Consider the following 14,787-nt stretch of genomic DNA (forward strand, 5'->3'; position numbering starts at 1 on the left):
ACATAGTGATTCCGCTGCGCCTTTCCCTTAGGCATCCATCATGGTCAGTCCTTGCCTAAATGACTGGCTGTCGTTGCTTCTTGATTCTGCCTGTTATATCCGCCTAACGTCGTTGGTGCTGTAACATATAGGTGTGTGAAGGTAAGGTAGGTTATATTATCTAACAGAGCAGGCTGGGAAGGACACAGAACTCATTGGTGTACAACACAATCTTAAGGATTCATTGGCTTAAATACAGTTTGACTCCAAGCCTGGCAAACCTAGGTACGGTGATGCTAGACGCATATCTGCAAATTGTATAAAGCAGGAGAGTTATCCAGACTGCCTTTATCAATTGCAGTAGTGACAGCGCCATATTAGAGCATAATCTATTGTGATATAGACAAGAATGACTACTAGCAATGGCACACAGTGGCAATAGTACACAAGAGAGCCTGACATATTAATGTGATGACACACATTGAATTAAATAGGCAGAGTTATTCACCTTTAGTCAGAAAGTATTCCATTAACCATCTGCTATTAGCTTATAATAACCAGGAACATTGCCCTCTGGCGGCGATTTTGCCATTCCTAGATATTGGCTCCCCTTGCGCAATTCACCAAAGATGCTCATCCAGGTAGGTAATAACCCAAATCGCATTGCGGGAGTATCATCTCGTAGAAGAGCAATCTAGAACTGCTACCTCAAACATCTATTTTAGTCCATCAGAAGGTATATCAAGCAAACCTATTGTTCCATGGTGATCGAATCGAAGAACATAAAGGGGACGCAAAATGTCAGTCCAGGTTGGCATTAATGGCTTCGGCCTAATGTCGCATCGTCTGTCGGAACTCCTTCATACATGATGAAGTCGAGGTCGTTGCTGTCAACCATCCTTGCTCGATCGTGTCCATTCCTCCGCCCATCATTGCTTTTGGCTACCACATCCACTGACCTGAGGGGTCTTGGGTGTGCTCTAGGAAACGTGCTCAAGTATGATTCGATTCATGGTCATTTTCTTGTGCAGGATGATGGCTCCCCTGTCATCAGAGTGGCAGAAGATCGAGATTTACGCGGCCCATATAAGGACAAACAAGAGTCAACTCGTTCAATGGCCGAGATGCTCACTGCATCAGCGGGTCTCCCTCTGGGGAACAGGACAGTCAAGAGCTTTACCAAGCTTCAACTCTGCATGGCTAGCTCTGTCAACCAAAAGCAACCATCAGGCAATCCAGAACAGCAAGTTCATGACTGGAATTCTGGAAACAAGACTTCGATGTTGCCTTTGTCCCAGGAGTTTGACCTCGACCAGGACTTAAGTGGTCTTCACGTGGAGGATGCAGTCTAGAGGAGAGCAGGAGAGATCAGGATCATTGAAGAAGATCTCAAAACAAAAATACATACAACGGCTGGGATTCATTGGGGTCACCTACCCAGCAAGATAATCTTCAACCCACCTCTATCATAGTACCACCCCTCATCACTGTCATTGACGAAGGCGTACCTAGCAAGCCACTTCACCGGGTGATCTGCACGAGAGTGCGATGCTGACTTGTTGATTGAGAAAGAGGGTGCCTCCGGGGGGCTAGACCTGCCCCTACATGACTAGCTCCGGCAATACATAGTTATGTATGCTCCATACAGGACTTTTGGCTTGCTCTATCGCATAGTACGGCTCTAGCTCTAGCTCAGACTTACGGTTGGGCTGTTAGCTTTGTGAGAATGGCATTCATTAAGATGATTAATCATGAAGTAATCCAGGAATGGGGCTGGATGGACAACAAAGACTCATCGAGTATCATACAACCCGGTCATCAATCCCATTCATCGAGATGGGCAGGGATCGATGCCTCTTCTGTACCTCGTCAAACATTAAGTCTCCGTTCTGCACGGTCTACTGCATAAAAGTCTCCGCCTTAACCAACAAGGTCCTCGGCCGTTCTGCACCACCAACCACATACCATACTTGCTTTTTGGTCCTGTTGGTGATCGCCATTTGAATGCAGCCAGCCATCGGCGCCCCCGAGCTAGCGAGAGGTCAACGTAGTATCAACATATGCAACACCGTCGCAACCGAGCATACGGAGTAGAGATCTACTCTCTACGGTACTTCGGAGACTGTCCGAAACATGGCACGGAGTAAACTGCAGAGTGCTGACACATCCTTGGCCAGGGATTTTCGGCCGCCTAGCTGTTTCTGCTTGACCAATCAGTTGGCGGGAGGTGAACCGTGCAGCAGCAGAAATAGAATTTGACTCGGAGATCGTTTTCTTCAGAATGTTGCACAAGCACGTTTTCATCTGGCTGCAAGATTGTGCCTCATCATGCACTGGGGTATGAGCGTTGAAGAGCCGCAGATTCTGGATGGGACCGACGACAATGTCAACGTCGACTCTATCGAGGTCAATTGAGTTGGATTGCGGGATGAAGATGCGAGAGACCTCTCTTTGACGTCTGACAGGCCAGATCAGCGTCGTCAGACAGGAATCCGCAGGCGCGAAGGATTCAGGCGTCAGACCAACCCCTGCTAGCGGTGCTGCAACGTGATATTGAGGCCAAAGGCGTCCTCCGAGGCGTTGCTGCTGCTGATATTTAAGAACGGTAGTCTACCAGAGCTAACTCGTCAGCGATTGCGAAAGACATGCAGGATGTGTCGTCAACTTTCACCTCGTCTCCGACGACCACAATGAGTACTCCCGCGCCCAAACCAGCCCAAGCCAGGCCTCGCAAGCTACGATTGGCATGCGATGGCTGTCACCGGTCCAAGACTCGATGCTCGGGCGGCAACCCTTGCAGCCGATGCCACGAGTACTTGAGTCCGTGTACCTACAGCTATTCCTCCCGCTGCGGCAAACCCAAGGGGTCCCGCAGTCGCAAAACTCTGGAGCGGGAGCAGCGGGTGGCGGCGGCCGCGGAAACGGCCCGCCTAGCGGGAAACCCGGTCCCTGCCTCCCAGGGTCCAACCGCCGAAGCCGCCGCCGCCGACGCCGCCGCGGTCGATCCCCCGCCCCCGCCGCTTCCCTCTCCCCGCCCTGACGACTTTTCCTCCCTCTGTCTGTTCGACGAAGAGGAGGAATTGAACCCAATTTTCTTTGCTGAACGCAATGGCACCCCCAGCTGCAGTGATACAGGGGCTACTGCGTTTTCGACGGATTGGATCCCTCCCCTGCCGTCGATACCCGATTCCGACCTTTCGTTCCCGCCGCCATTGGAGACAACCTGTCTCTCCTCTTCAGGCCCTGACCCCAACGACCCCCTTCTCTGGGGCATGACACCCAAGCCTGAGTGCCAGCCGGCGAGCAAGGAGCCGCTGGATCCTCCCTCCAAGCCGCTGCGCCCCTGCAAATGTCTCCAGACCCTCAGCAGCCTAACTTCTCGGGATATCCGTCGACACGATGCCACGTTTGTCTTTGTCCGGAACTTTGCTCGTGCATTTTCCCGCTTCTACCAGTGTTTATACTGCCCGAAAGATGCCGGCAGTATCAGCCTGGCTGTGACCGCGCTGCAGCTGGCAACGACCGCCCTGGAAAAGACCACCAACACAGGGGCCGACGCGGCTGTCTCCTCCGTCGACTTTGAGGAGGACCTATTCGCCTCCACGTTTCTCCCCTGTACGCCAGGCTCCGAGCTCTTGCTGCCCTCGAGCAGCCGCAGTGGCGCCACCAATCCCTCCTTCCAGCTAGGAAACTACCAAATCGCCCCTCTCCCGGGTGAGCACGATGCGGAGGAGCACAGTCAGATTGTAAACGTCTTGATTCGGTCCGGGGTGCGACGCTTACTGGCCGTCTGCTGGCAGATCTGGGATCTGCTCCGTGCTCCCGTTTCCTTTGACGGCCGCGGGCATGCCGTTGATTGCCATGACCGGTCTAGCTCCTCCTCTTCTTCTTCCTCCTCATCCCCCTTCCCATTCGCGCCCGACATTAGTCAACTCTTCGATCTTTCATGCTCGGCCGAAACTGCCCAAGTTCGGAGCACGCTGGTCCAGATACCGGCTCGACTCTGCAACCTGCTGACGTGAACCGACAGCTTTGTTCAGCGCCCTCCACCCTCAAGATGAGAAACTTCGTTCAGATGAGGACCTGGAAGAGAATTCACATTAGAGAATGTGATCAATATCCCATTTATATGACGGCTTCGGTGATAAGACGAGGAAAAGAGAAAATAGAAAGGTCAAAAAAAGATTGCGAGACTCGCACGATTACGATTTATTGATTGTTTCGGTTGGTTATAATCTATATGTTGATAGGGCAAGAATTCATGAATTATGTGTTAGGAAATTGTCAGCCATCCTACACTACTTGTATTTGGATAGTAAGCACATACACACGGAATGTGTAAGGATGAAGGTCTGATTCTGGCAATCTATCCATCTAGCCTCATATATAGACAGGAAAAGGTGGTATCTTCCTAGCATTTGCCGATAGCGGCCAACCACTTTACAGCGGACTGAATGTTCAAATAAATATAGTTATTTGCATGGCCTGGGGACTGATAAAGTGGATAGAGATGTTCCAATGTATGCATGCACATATTATATATATGAAATAGTGCGGCAGTCTGAACACAGATTGAAAGCTATATTCGACAAAGGATATTCATACCGCCTTGTCTATCTCTACATCGCCCATCGAGCCGCCAACGCCATGCACTCTGTCCCATCTAATCACCTGTTCGATCCGCTGCAGCCCCGCCACGAGCTCGTCCTGCGGAAGGGTAAACGTAATACGAAACCAGCCCGGCTCGCCAGCATGATACCCTTGTCCCGCGCCCACCGAGACCCCCGCCGCCTCGAATCGATCGTTCAGGCCCGCCTCGTCGTCCCAGCTGGGCTCGGGGCGGGTGGCAAGTGAAGACGACCTGCATCCCAGGCGCGCCCATACGTACACACCGGCGGCCGGCGGCACAAAGGGGATCTGGTGAAAGGTGAGAAAGTCGCATACCAGCCGGGCGCTGCGCTGCAGGGCGGCTCGATTCTGATGCAGCAGAGTATCGACGGTCGTGGTGTCGCGGAGGAGCGCGGTGATGACGAGCGAGGTGAAGGTGGAAACGCGGGAATGGTTCGCTATGGCGAGGGAGAGACGGAGGTCAGGATGGGCTTGGGTGATGCCGAAGCCCTGCATGTGCACAGTATTAGGAATGCATGATCCCGCAGAAAAGAAAAAGAAGAACAGGAGATACCAGACGCAACCCGCTACTTCCTAGATCTTTGCTGATACTGTACAGCGTGAACACGCGAGCCAGATCTACCCCAAGGGCGGAGACATCGATGCTAAGGACCGAGGCGAACGGTGTTCGCTCGTCAATCGTGGAGAGGGCGTAGATCTCGTCGGAGATGTAGAACAGATCGTGACGTTGGGCGAACTGGAGCAAAGCCTGGATCACCTCCACGGGGTAGATATGACCGCATGGGTTGTGAGGGTTACAGACGAGCATCGCTTTGATGCGGCACGGGGCCTCCCGTAGGGCCCGTTCGTACGCGGCAATGTACGTCGACACGAGATGGTCCACAGATACATCGGGGAGATGAACGTCTGATGGAGGTGTAACATGAAAAGCCGTGACGTTGGTGCGCAGGACGAAGCTGGTCTCGAAACCACCTGTTAATTCGCATCAGCAAGCACCATGCAACGGAGACCCAGGGTTGTTTGCGCACCCCAGAACGGCGTTTCGATCAAGACCCCCTCCCCCGGCTCGCAGATGTCATACAGCAGATTCTCCAGCAACGAGCTGCATCCGGCCCCGACGACGAGGTGGTTCGGCTCCACGGGGCTATGCGCGGTAAACACCCGGTTGAAGAAGTCCGACGCGGCTTGCAGCAGCTCTGCGTCGCCTCCCATGCCATCAGCGTAGGACAGATGGCGGGGGGCGAGATGTTGGGTGAAGAGCGACTTGTACTGGTCGACGAGCTCATCTCGTACTGACCAGTTTTCCGCCGTCATCATGTTGACTCTGTGCTGCTTCGCATTGAGCCGGGACACCTGCCGCATATGCTTGTTGGTGAACCATTGGATGTTTGTGCGAGAACGATGCGCTAGGGAAGGAGGAAGTGTCTCAGATGGCATTGTGTGTTGTCTGCGTTCCACAATTGACATTCGTCTCGACTTGTTAGATCGATTTATCATCATATCATGATCGACATTCTCCAAAAGATAGCGCACGTTTCTATCCCATTGTTTGTCGGAAAGAGGCCGCCGAAAAGGAATATTCGGAATCCGAAAGAGAGGTACTAAAAACCAAGAATAACATTGTTGAGAGCCTGGGCTGCTTGGCTTTCGGTCACCGAATGAAGAGGCTGAAGCAGGAGGTCAGATGTACAACACCTCCGCGAGACCCCAACGACAGGAAATGGAAGATCACGCAAGCTAGAGTAGACCCTTCGCGTGTAAAGAAGGATACCAGACTTACCTACAAGATGACTCCGAGCGCGATCCAAGAACAGGCCCGGAGGCTTCTGAAAGAGGTGCCTCTGATCGACGGCCATAACGACTTTCCATACATGATACGGGGATGGTTTCGCAATGACATCAATGGCCAGGATTCCCACCTGTATGATATGCCAATCGGCCAGACTGATATCCAGCGTCTACAGCAGGGGTTGTTGGGGGGCCAGTTCTGGAGCGCATTCGTGCCCTGGTAAGCATCTATCCCCAAGTTGCGCATGAAGACACTCATTGTACTCTACTATTATTCAGCCCCAAGAACGCAGATCAGGAGGTCGGCAGTTTAGAAGCACTACGTCAGACGCTTCAACAGCTCGATGTGATTCACCGATTGATCGAGACACACCCGACAGTCCTGCAATTCGCCGACTCGGCAGCCAGTGTCTGGAGCAGCTTTCGCGCCGGCCGCGTCGCGAGTTTGATCGGGGTGGAAGGCCTACATCAGATCGCCAACAGTGTCAGCGCCCTGCGCATGTTGTATCGACTGGGCGTTCGCTATGTGACGCTGACGCACAATTGTCACAATTCCTTTGCAGATGCGGCGGTCAGTAGCAGCAGCAAAGCCATGTGGTCCAGAGTTCTAATTCGCTTCTATCCGTGCGTAGACAGTATCCCCGGAGCTCCATGCAGGACTATCCTGCAGGGGAGAACGGCTGATTCAAGAGCTCAATCGAATGGGGATGTATGTATCCTTTGCCCCATACTCTTTTGTCGCACGTTGCTTGGTGCAGACTGGTATACATAAGCTCATTGTACGTGCCCTACGGCATTAGGATGATTGACCTCTCGCACACGTCCCACAAGGCCCAAACCCAAACGCTGCAGCTTTCTCGAGCACCGGTCATCTACTCTCATTCCTCCATGTAAGGGAATCAGACTATCCGGTTGGACAACGAACTAATACCCATGGACCGGGAATAAAGATATAGTCTCTGCGCACATGCTCGCAACGTCACCGAAGAGAACCTGCAACTGCTGCAACGCAATGGAGGCGTGATAATGATCTGTTTCTTGCGCGAGCTGCTCGCAGTCGAAGCTGACCAGGCCGCGCTCGCCCATGTCCTCGATCATATCATCTACGCTGGGACGCGCATCGGGTACGAGCACGTCGGCATCGGGTCCGACTATGACGGGATGCTCCGCGGTCCTGACGGGCTGCATGACGTCTCGTGCTACCCTGCCTTGGTGGCCGGGTTGCTTCAGCGCGGAGTGGCAGAGGAGGACGTCAAACGGGTTATGGGATTGAATGTCATTCGCGTGCTGGAGGAGGTGGAACGTGTTGCCGCAGCGCTTCAAGGCGCGGGGGAAGAATGTCTGTGGGACGAGTTTGACGAGGTGTGGAACGAGAATATCAAGGGGCAATTGACGCGCGAGCGAGAACGAGGGAGGAACTTGAATTGCTTCAAGAGAATGGAGTCTGATTAGGTCAAGGGTATCGAGTAGAGGAACAGGCATATTTCAGGATACAATTCATGTTTCTGCTTGAAGTGAATCGTCACCTCTGTTTCGATGAATGATCACCAGCGTAGAAATATACTTACTCTGACTGATACTAAACATTCCAACAAACATTCTTGATTGATAGAGTTGCACAATAGATGAAAACGCTTTCAGCGGCCGGCGAAGAATAGAGAAATATATACGACAGACAAAAACAAAGCATCGGCAGGTGTATATGTAAATCAGAGGTGATGATTGACAGATGACTACATTCTAAGCTGTCTTTTGCTAAATCTGAGAAGAACACGCTCCAGCTAAAGCACCTGACGACAGAGACGCTGAGCCAGATCCTGCGCTGTCGGATGATCGAAGATGGTGCAGATGGGCACGTCCAGCCCAACGCGTTTTAATTGCCGGCTCAACCGCCAGGCATGGATAGAGTCGGCGCCTGCCTCGAAGAAGGAGACGGAGCAGGGAAACTCGTCCAGCGAGATGCCCAAGCAGGTGGCCATCTCGCGCCGCAGAATCCCCACCAGACGGTGGTAGAAGTTCCAGTCGACTTTGGTCTTGGGCCTCTTGGCCATCATCGCATTCAGGCGCTCGTGGATGGCGGCGCGAGACATGCGGTCGGCCAGCCCTTCGAGGACACAACGGATGCTTTGATCGATCGTGGTGATGGTCGCGCCGTCCAGCTGATGATCATCGTACTCGATGCGCAAGGTCCAATGGTCCGTCTCGATCTCGGTCCATTCGAACATGAGCAGGAACTTGGCCCCGGACGCAAAGCACATTTCGCGTTTCACCTCCAGCCCGTCGATGGTGAGACAATCTTCCACTGCCCCTTTGAGATGGAAGGTGACCATGGCTTCGAAGAGCGGATGTTGCTGGATGGTCCGCGGCAGTTGGAGGAGGCTCAGAACCTGCTCGAACGGAATTGCATTGCAGACGGCCGCTTGGCTCGCTTCGCGGGTAGACTGCAGGATGGTGGCACAGTCGGCATTGACGGGTGTTTTGAAGCGAAGAGGCAGGCGATCGAGGAACAGTCCCATCGACTCCTGCTCCACGGCCTGGCCGCGGTTGGCCCACGGAGAACCGAGCACGACATCGTTCGAGCCGGCGAGCCACTGAAGCGTCTGCGCCACGGCGGCACATACCAGCTGGTGCTGGCTCATCCCGTATTCTTGGCTCAAGGCGACGACGCGTCGAACGAGGTTTCCCTTGAAGTCGGAGACTCGGGAGCTGCCTTCAAAGGTCATCTGGCCAGGGTACCGCGGAATGTCCAGGCGCTGGGGAGCGCCCTCGAGATAGCGGGACCAAAATTGGCGTTCCTGCTCTGTGACCTGGCGCGACCAGGCTGGGGCCCGAGGATAGTGCCATCGGTCCGCCGTCGGGGTCATTCCCCCGTACACTGCCGAGGTTTCCTGCAGCAGATTCTGCACGCTGGTGAGGTCGGCGACGGCGTGGCTCGTGACCACGAGCAGGGTGCGACGGTCCAAGAAGACGCGAATCAGCTCATCACGAGCCAGGTCAAAGCCCCGGTCAATCTCCCTGGTCGTGTCGAGGGCGCCGTCGCACACGAGGACCCGCGGCGGCGTGTCACGGAAGATTCGACAAGGCCCGAGCGAGGTCTCGACAAAGTTGGTGCGGAAGACCTTGCGCGAGGCCAACACGGCGTTGAATGACTGGACCAGACGGTCGCGATCAAAGGTACCGCCGAGATGCAGGAGGACGGGGATGTTGAACGTGCGGACGTCGGAGGCGATCAGGTATTGGAACCACGTCTGGCGCTCCAGCGCCGACAGGCAATGATCGGGAAACGCGTCGCAGATGGTCCGCGGCTTGGACGTCGTCGAGGTCTGACGGCGCCGGCGCACCAGCTCGACCTGGTCGGCCAGGGTGGGATGTTCAATCACATCGCGCATCGACACGGAGATCCCAAACGTGCTGCCGAGGCGAGCCGCCAGCATCATCTGCAGAACGGAATGGCCGCCCAGCGCGCGAAAGTCATCCTGTTCACGGAGCTCGCGCGAGCTGGCGCCCGCCTGCAGACGCAACACGTTCTTCCACAGGGTTGCGATTCCGTCGGCGATGGAAGCATCTTTTTGCATGATCCCTGCACTCGTCTTTTGCGGCTGCACGGCTTCCTCCCGCCGCGTCAGGGTGGCTCTCTCCTCCAGCTTGCGATAATCGACCTTGCGGTTGGCCGTCCAGGGGAACTCCTCGAGCGCGGTGATCACTTGGGGCACCCAGCTGGGCTGGAGCGACTCCCGCAGTCGGTGCTCCAGACGGCTGACATCCACGTCGTGCGGCATGACAAAGGCCACCAGGGTATCATTGACGACGAGAGCAGCCGCCTGGGTGAGCCGTGGCTCCTCCTGATACATCTTCTGCTCGACTGCCGCGAGCTCGACGCGAAAGCCGCGGATCTTGACCTGACGGTCCAGCCGTCCGATGTAGACAATCTGCCGGTCCGCATTCCAGTAGCCGTAGTCGCCCGTGCGATACATCCGTTCATTTGGATGCCAGGGATCAGGCAGCACGCTGTGAGCGGTCTTGACTTCGTCTCCCACATAGCCTCGCATCACCTGTTGTCCGGCCAGGAAGATCTCTCCGGTCTGGCCATCCGACACGGGCTGCAGATCGGGGTCCAAGATGTACATTCGCGCGGTGCGAATGGCGTTTCCGATGGTGACCTGCTGTCCGGGCACTAGGCGTGTAAACGACGTACAAATAGAGCACTGACGAGGATATTAGTCTATATGATACATCAGGAGGAGTCCAAGGGAAACGTACCTCTGCAGGACCATAGGCGTTGTAAAATGCTCGGCCCTCGGCCCACCGAGCGAGCAAGCCTGGAGTGACGGGTTCTCCCGTCGCATATACCATGTCGAGGTTAGAATAGTCCTCTGGACTCAGCACGCTGAGCACAGAAGGAGTAATTGTCGCCACATCGACCTTGGCCAGATGGGACAGAGGGTCGGACGGGTCACGAAGCACCAGCGTTCCGCCATGGAGCAACGCAGAGAAAATCTCGTTGGCGCAGTAGTCAAACGCAGGCGACATGAACTGAGCAATACGACGGCCAGGACGGCTGAACATAGTGGCTTCGGGATTCGACTGCAAAGCCAGAAGGCCCTTGTGGCTGATCGGGACCCCCTTGGGGCGGCCGGTCGTGCCGGAGGTGAAGACGATGAGGGCATCCTCGTTTGCGTGAGCGAGGAGCGACGATTGCCTGCTTGTGTCGCCTGCCTCGCTTTCTTGGACCGTGAAGACGTGGAGGTCGGCCACCGGCAGGATTGCCGCGGTCGACGAGCAGGCATTAGGGATCAAGAGGGCGCTGGCACCACTTTGCTCGTAAACCGCGATCCGTCTCGCCATCGGGTACGCAGGGTCGAGCGGACAGTATGCACAGCCGGCTTTCAGGATACCCAAGATACCCACCACCCAGTTGAGGGTTCCGTCGGCATGAATGGCAATGACCTGAGCGCTCGGGAAGTGTTTTGCAATATGCGAGGCCACCGCGTTGGACTTTTGATCCAGCGCCCGATAGGATAGAGCGCCTCCAGGCCCCTCCACGGCCATCAAATCCTCGTGGAGGTCGACCGACGCCTGAAACGCCGACGCCACATTCGCTACATTGTCTCGTTCGAGATCAGAATGTGGCTGGTCGACCGCAAGGGGTGTCTCTGACGGCCCCGTGAGCCATGCTTCCAGAGTCGAACCATGCACCAGCGCCTTGAGCGCCTGCTGGAACGTGTCGGCATACTGCTGCACCGTCTGCTCGCAGTGCACGGCAGGATTGTACACCAAACGGAAACGAGCATCGGCTTCGACAAGTAGACTCAACGCAAAGGTCGTGTTCTCAAAGAATTGCTCCTTTTGAGGCGGGATTGGTTGGTCGTAGGCCGGAAAGTCATACTGCGTCGCCATTAGAGACTCAACTCGGTACCCGATCTGATCCGGGGCAGACCAGGCGTAGGCGCTAATAGTTGCCAGTCCTTCGAGCGTGGCCTGCAGCTGGCGCTCAGTGGATGCATCTGCCTCGAGGCGGCATACCAGAGGCAGGGTGGACATCAGTGGCCCGATGGCGTGCGCATCGTCCGGTAGAACCTCTCGACCGGAGAAGACCACTCCCGTAGTTACCAGGGTGGTCTTGGTCGTCCGAGCCAGGGTCATGGCCCACGCGGTGTAGTAGACAGCTGCCAGGGTGACACTGCACCTTGACGCGAGTTGCTGCAGCTCGTCCACGCCGTCGACATGCGTGAACAGCACCTCCTGGGCGAGGTACGGCTGTCCTACAGGTGTTGTGGTTGCGCCCGTCCCTGTGAGTGACCGCACCGGCTGCAGATACGGCTCCCAGAACCGCCGGGCCTCGCTGTCTCGCCGCTTCTGCACACTCTGCAGGTTCCACGCTGCGTCCACAAAGGAAGAGAGGCGGGAAGGTGTAGCCCCCTGGGTCGCCTGCTGCACCCGAGCCAGAATCAGTCCCAAGGAGTAGCCGTCAATCAAGCTGTGATGGGCCGTCCAGAGGATGGTCACCTCACCCTCCTCGGTATCGTGGTCAACCGGAATGAATTCCATAAAATCCAAACGCATACCGAGTCCCACAGCCAGACGCGAAGGATCGGTCAAGGCAGCGTTGTAGTCTTCCCGGCGATGAAAGATGATCTCCTTCGGCTGGCACCGTGGCTGAGCGTGGACGATCTGCACGCCGGGCCCGATGTCCAGCGCGATTTGCGTCCGGAAGACGGGCTCGCTGAGACAGACCTGCCGCCATGCATTGCAGATGCGATCGGCCGCGGCCAAGGGGTATGATTGCCGCAGCTGATTCGTGTTGGTCCCATCGCTTTGAAAAATGGGAGCGCTCAGCTCCAGCTGGAGGGGGGTCAACGGAGCGACGTCAATGTCGGATGGAACCATGTCGTCCAGGAGTGGAAGTACAGCAGTGACCTCGGCCTTAAGCGATAATCGGTGGTTGGTTTGCTCCTCTTTGTCGGGTACAGACTGACCAGACGGAAGGAGGTCGCGAGCATACGGGAGAATGCCTTTGACCGTCGGATGCAGGTACAGATCACGAGTAGTGAGAAGAATGCCCCGTTCCCGGCACAAGGACGTGAATCGAAGAGCAGCCAGAGAGTTACCCCCCATGGCGAAGAAATTGATATCTTTGGACGTCGACGCAGACAGGAGTTCCAGTTCCAAAGCTGTATATAGGCATTCGGCTACGATTTGCTCACGCTCCGTAGGACGCTCTGTACACGTCGTATCTTCATCTTCGGTGGCCTCGCAGAGACGTGCCTGGTGCTCTTTCAGCATGTTCTCGATCGCCTTGGTGTCAATCTTTCCGTTGGCCGACAGCGGAAACTGATCGACAGCCATGTATCGGCCCGGCCGATGGAAGGAAGACAGTCGACGCTGGGCTTCGCTTTGCAGGCCGTCCAGATCGGCAGTGGCCGGGGTCACCAACACAACCAAAAGACTGTTGATCAGTGAAGCATAGACGTCGGTGACTCCGAAGCCCATCTGTCGCAGCGGTTCCTCCACATCGGCAGGCAGATTGACGAGAAAGCCGCGATTTTTGACTGTGCGATCACTGCGGCCGCGGAATTCAACCACGCGCTGGCCATCGTTACGACGGGTCCAGCGTCCTTGGTCGCCGGTGCGATAGACTCGCTGGTCGTGCCAGTCGATGAATTTCTCGGCTGTAAGGGCGGCGTTCTGGTAGTAGCCGTGGGCCAGCCCGATGCCTGCAATCGCAATCTCGCCTTCTCCGCCTTCCTCCTCGACGGGGAGGAGAGTGTCCGGCTGCAGCAGGTATACCGGTCCGTCGGGCATCGGACGGCCGATGATACTCCGATTGATCATGCCCGTCTCCTGGCAGACCTCTACTTCCTGCATCAACGAGGCGCAGGTGGTTTCCGTGGGGCCGTATGCGTTCAGGATGCGGACGCCGAATTCAAGCCAGCTGGACAACAGCGCGGCCGGTGGCGACTCCCCGCCCAGCAGAACTGTATGGACATATGGGTAGCTGTCGGGTAATGCCGTTGGCAGCGGTAGCGTGGCCAGGATCGAGGGGGTCGACGCGAGGATCGAGCAGGTCTGCGCTTTGTCGAAGAGGGTGTCCATCGTCGCGGGGACCACGATGCCCGAGTTGCCTAGAATGGAAAATAGCATGCCCGTCGAGGCTATACAGTGAGCTGTATGAATCAATAGAGACGTAGGGGATGCTTACCGTCAAAGGATACCGACAGGATATGCAGCACTCTGTCTCCCGCCCGCACATCCATGTTGAATGGACTCGTCTGGGCATAATTGGCCACCGCACGGTGTGGAATCATGACCCCCTTGGGCGCTCCCGTGCTACCACTGGTGAAGATCAGACAGGCGAGGTCCTCGGGAGCGACGTCGGGAATGACCCTGGTGCTGCTGCGGTCTGTCGATAGAGCGGCCACATCGGCACTGGTCAGATGGATGACTTTGTGCCGCGAGCTTTCAAATGGCTCGACGGTTGTGTTGATGAGAAGACGGCTGTCCGTCCGGTCCAGCACGGCTTGGATTCGCTCTGATGACCACGAGCTGCGGTCCAGAGGGACATAACAGGCGTTGGCCTTGAGGATGGCAAGCAGCGCGACAATATTGCGGGTGCCGTGCTCGGTGAGTAAGAGCACCGCTTCGCCAGCTACTACCCCTTCTTCCTGTAATTTTCGTGACAGGTTCGATGAGGCCACATCGAGTTCTGTATAGGTGAGCGAGCCGCTCTCATGGTCGACTGCCAGTTGGTGTGGCGTCTGGGTGACGGACCGGGCAAAAAGCTGGCAGAGGTCGAGGGCTACTGATGGCATGATGAAGAGCGTAGGGTTGAACCAAACAATGCAGCAGAGATTCACAAAGCAGCAGACATGTCTGACTCTTTTCTGTTGATAG

The 14,787-nt window shown here is 55.8% G+C and overlaps 5 protein-coding genes across 5 annotated transcripts; 3 read left to right on the forward strand and 2 right to left on the reverse strand.

The window, feature by feature from the left end:
- Positions 1–2,307: 2,307 nt before the first annotated feature.
- CDV56_100532 (uncharacterized protein) lies at positions 2,308–2,579 on the forward strand (the record flags this gene model as incomplete). The annotated part of the gene is made up of 2 exons (XM_026754151.1): positions 2,308–2,385; positions 2,445–2,579. 2 exons carry the CDS (start codon positions 2,308–2,310, stop codon positions 2,577–2,579), a joined length of 213 nt encoding a protein of 70 aa, XP_026610438.1.
- A 90-nt stretch (positions 2,580–2,669) lies between these two features.
- On the forward strand, positions 2,670–4,001 carry gliZ (Zn(II)2Cys6 domain-containing transcription factor gliZ; the record flags this gene model as incomplete). The annotated part of the gene is made up of 1 exon (XM_026754207.1): positions 2,670–4,001. The coding sequence occupies one exon, from the start codon at positions 2,670–2,672 to the stop codon at positions 3,999–4,001; it is 1,332 nt and encodes a 443-aa protein (XP_026610439.1).
- Positions 4,002–4,578: 577 nt separating this feature from the next.
- On the reverse strand, positions 4,579–6,045 carry gliI (aminotransferase gliI; the record flags this gene model as incomplete). The annotated part of the gene is made up of 3 exons (XM_026754512.1): positions 4,579–5,097; positions 5,162–5,580; positions 5,637–6,045. 3 exons carry the CDS (start codon positions 6,043–6,045, stop codon positions 4,579–4,581), a joined length of 1,347 nt encoding a protein of 448 aa, XP_026610440.1.
- A 350-nt stretch (positions 6,046–6,395) lies between these two features.
- On the forward strand, positions 6,396–7,848 carry gliJ (dipeptidase gliJ; the record flags this gene model as incomplete). The annotated part of the gene is made up of 5 exons (XM_026754795.1): positions 6,396–6,616; positions 6,676–6,967; positions 7,029–7,105; positions 7,197–7,286; positions 7,347–7,848. 5 exons carry the CDS (start codon positions 6,396–6,398, stop codon positions 7,846–7,848), a joined length of 1,182 nt encoding a protein of 393 aa, XP_026610441.1.
- Positions 7,849–8,177: 329 nt separating this feature from the next.
- gliP (nonribosomal peptide synthetase gliP) lies at positions 8,178–14,705 on the reverse strand (the record flags this gene model as incomplete). The annotated part of the gene is made up of 4 exons (XM_026755063.1): positions 8,178–10,601; positions 10,657–13,482; positions 13,534–14,018; positions 14,096–14,705. The coding sequence occupies 4 exons, from the start codon at positions 14,703–14,705 to the stop codon at positions 8,178–8,180; spliced, it is 6,345 nt and encodes a 2,114-aa protein (XP_026610442.1).
- Positions 14,706–14,787: the final 82 nt, after the last annotated feature.

The sequence above is a fragment of the Aspergillus thermomutatus genome (assembly GCF_002237265.1).
Source record: "Aspergillus thermomutatus strain HMR AF 39 chromosome Unknown NODE_314, whole genome shotgun sequence".
In the NCBI taxonomy this organism is placed as follows: domain Eukaryota; kingdom Fungi; phylum Ascomycota; class Eurotiomycetes; order Eurotiales; family Aspergillaceae; genus Aspergillus; species Aspergillus thermomutatus.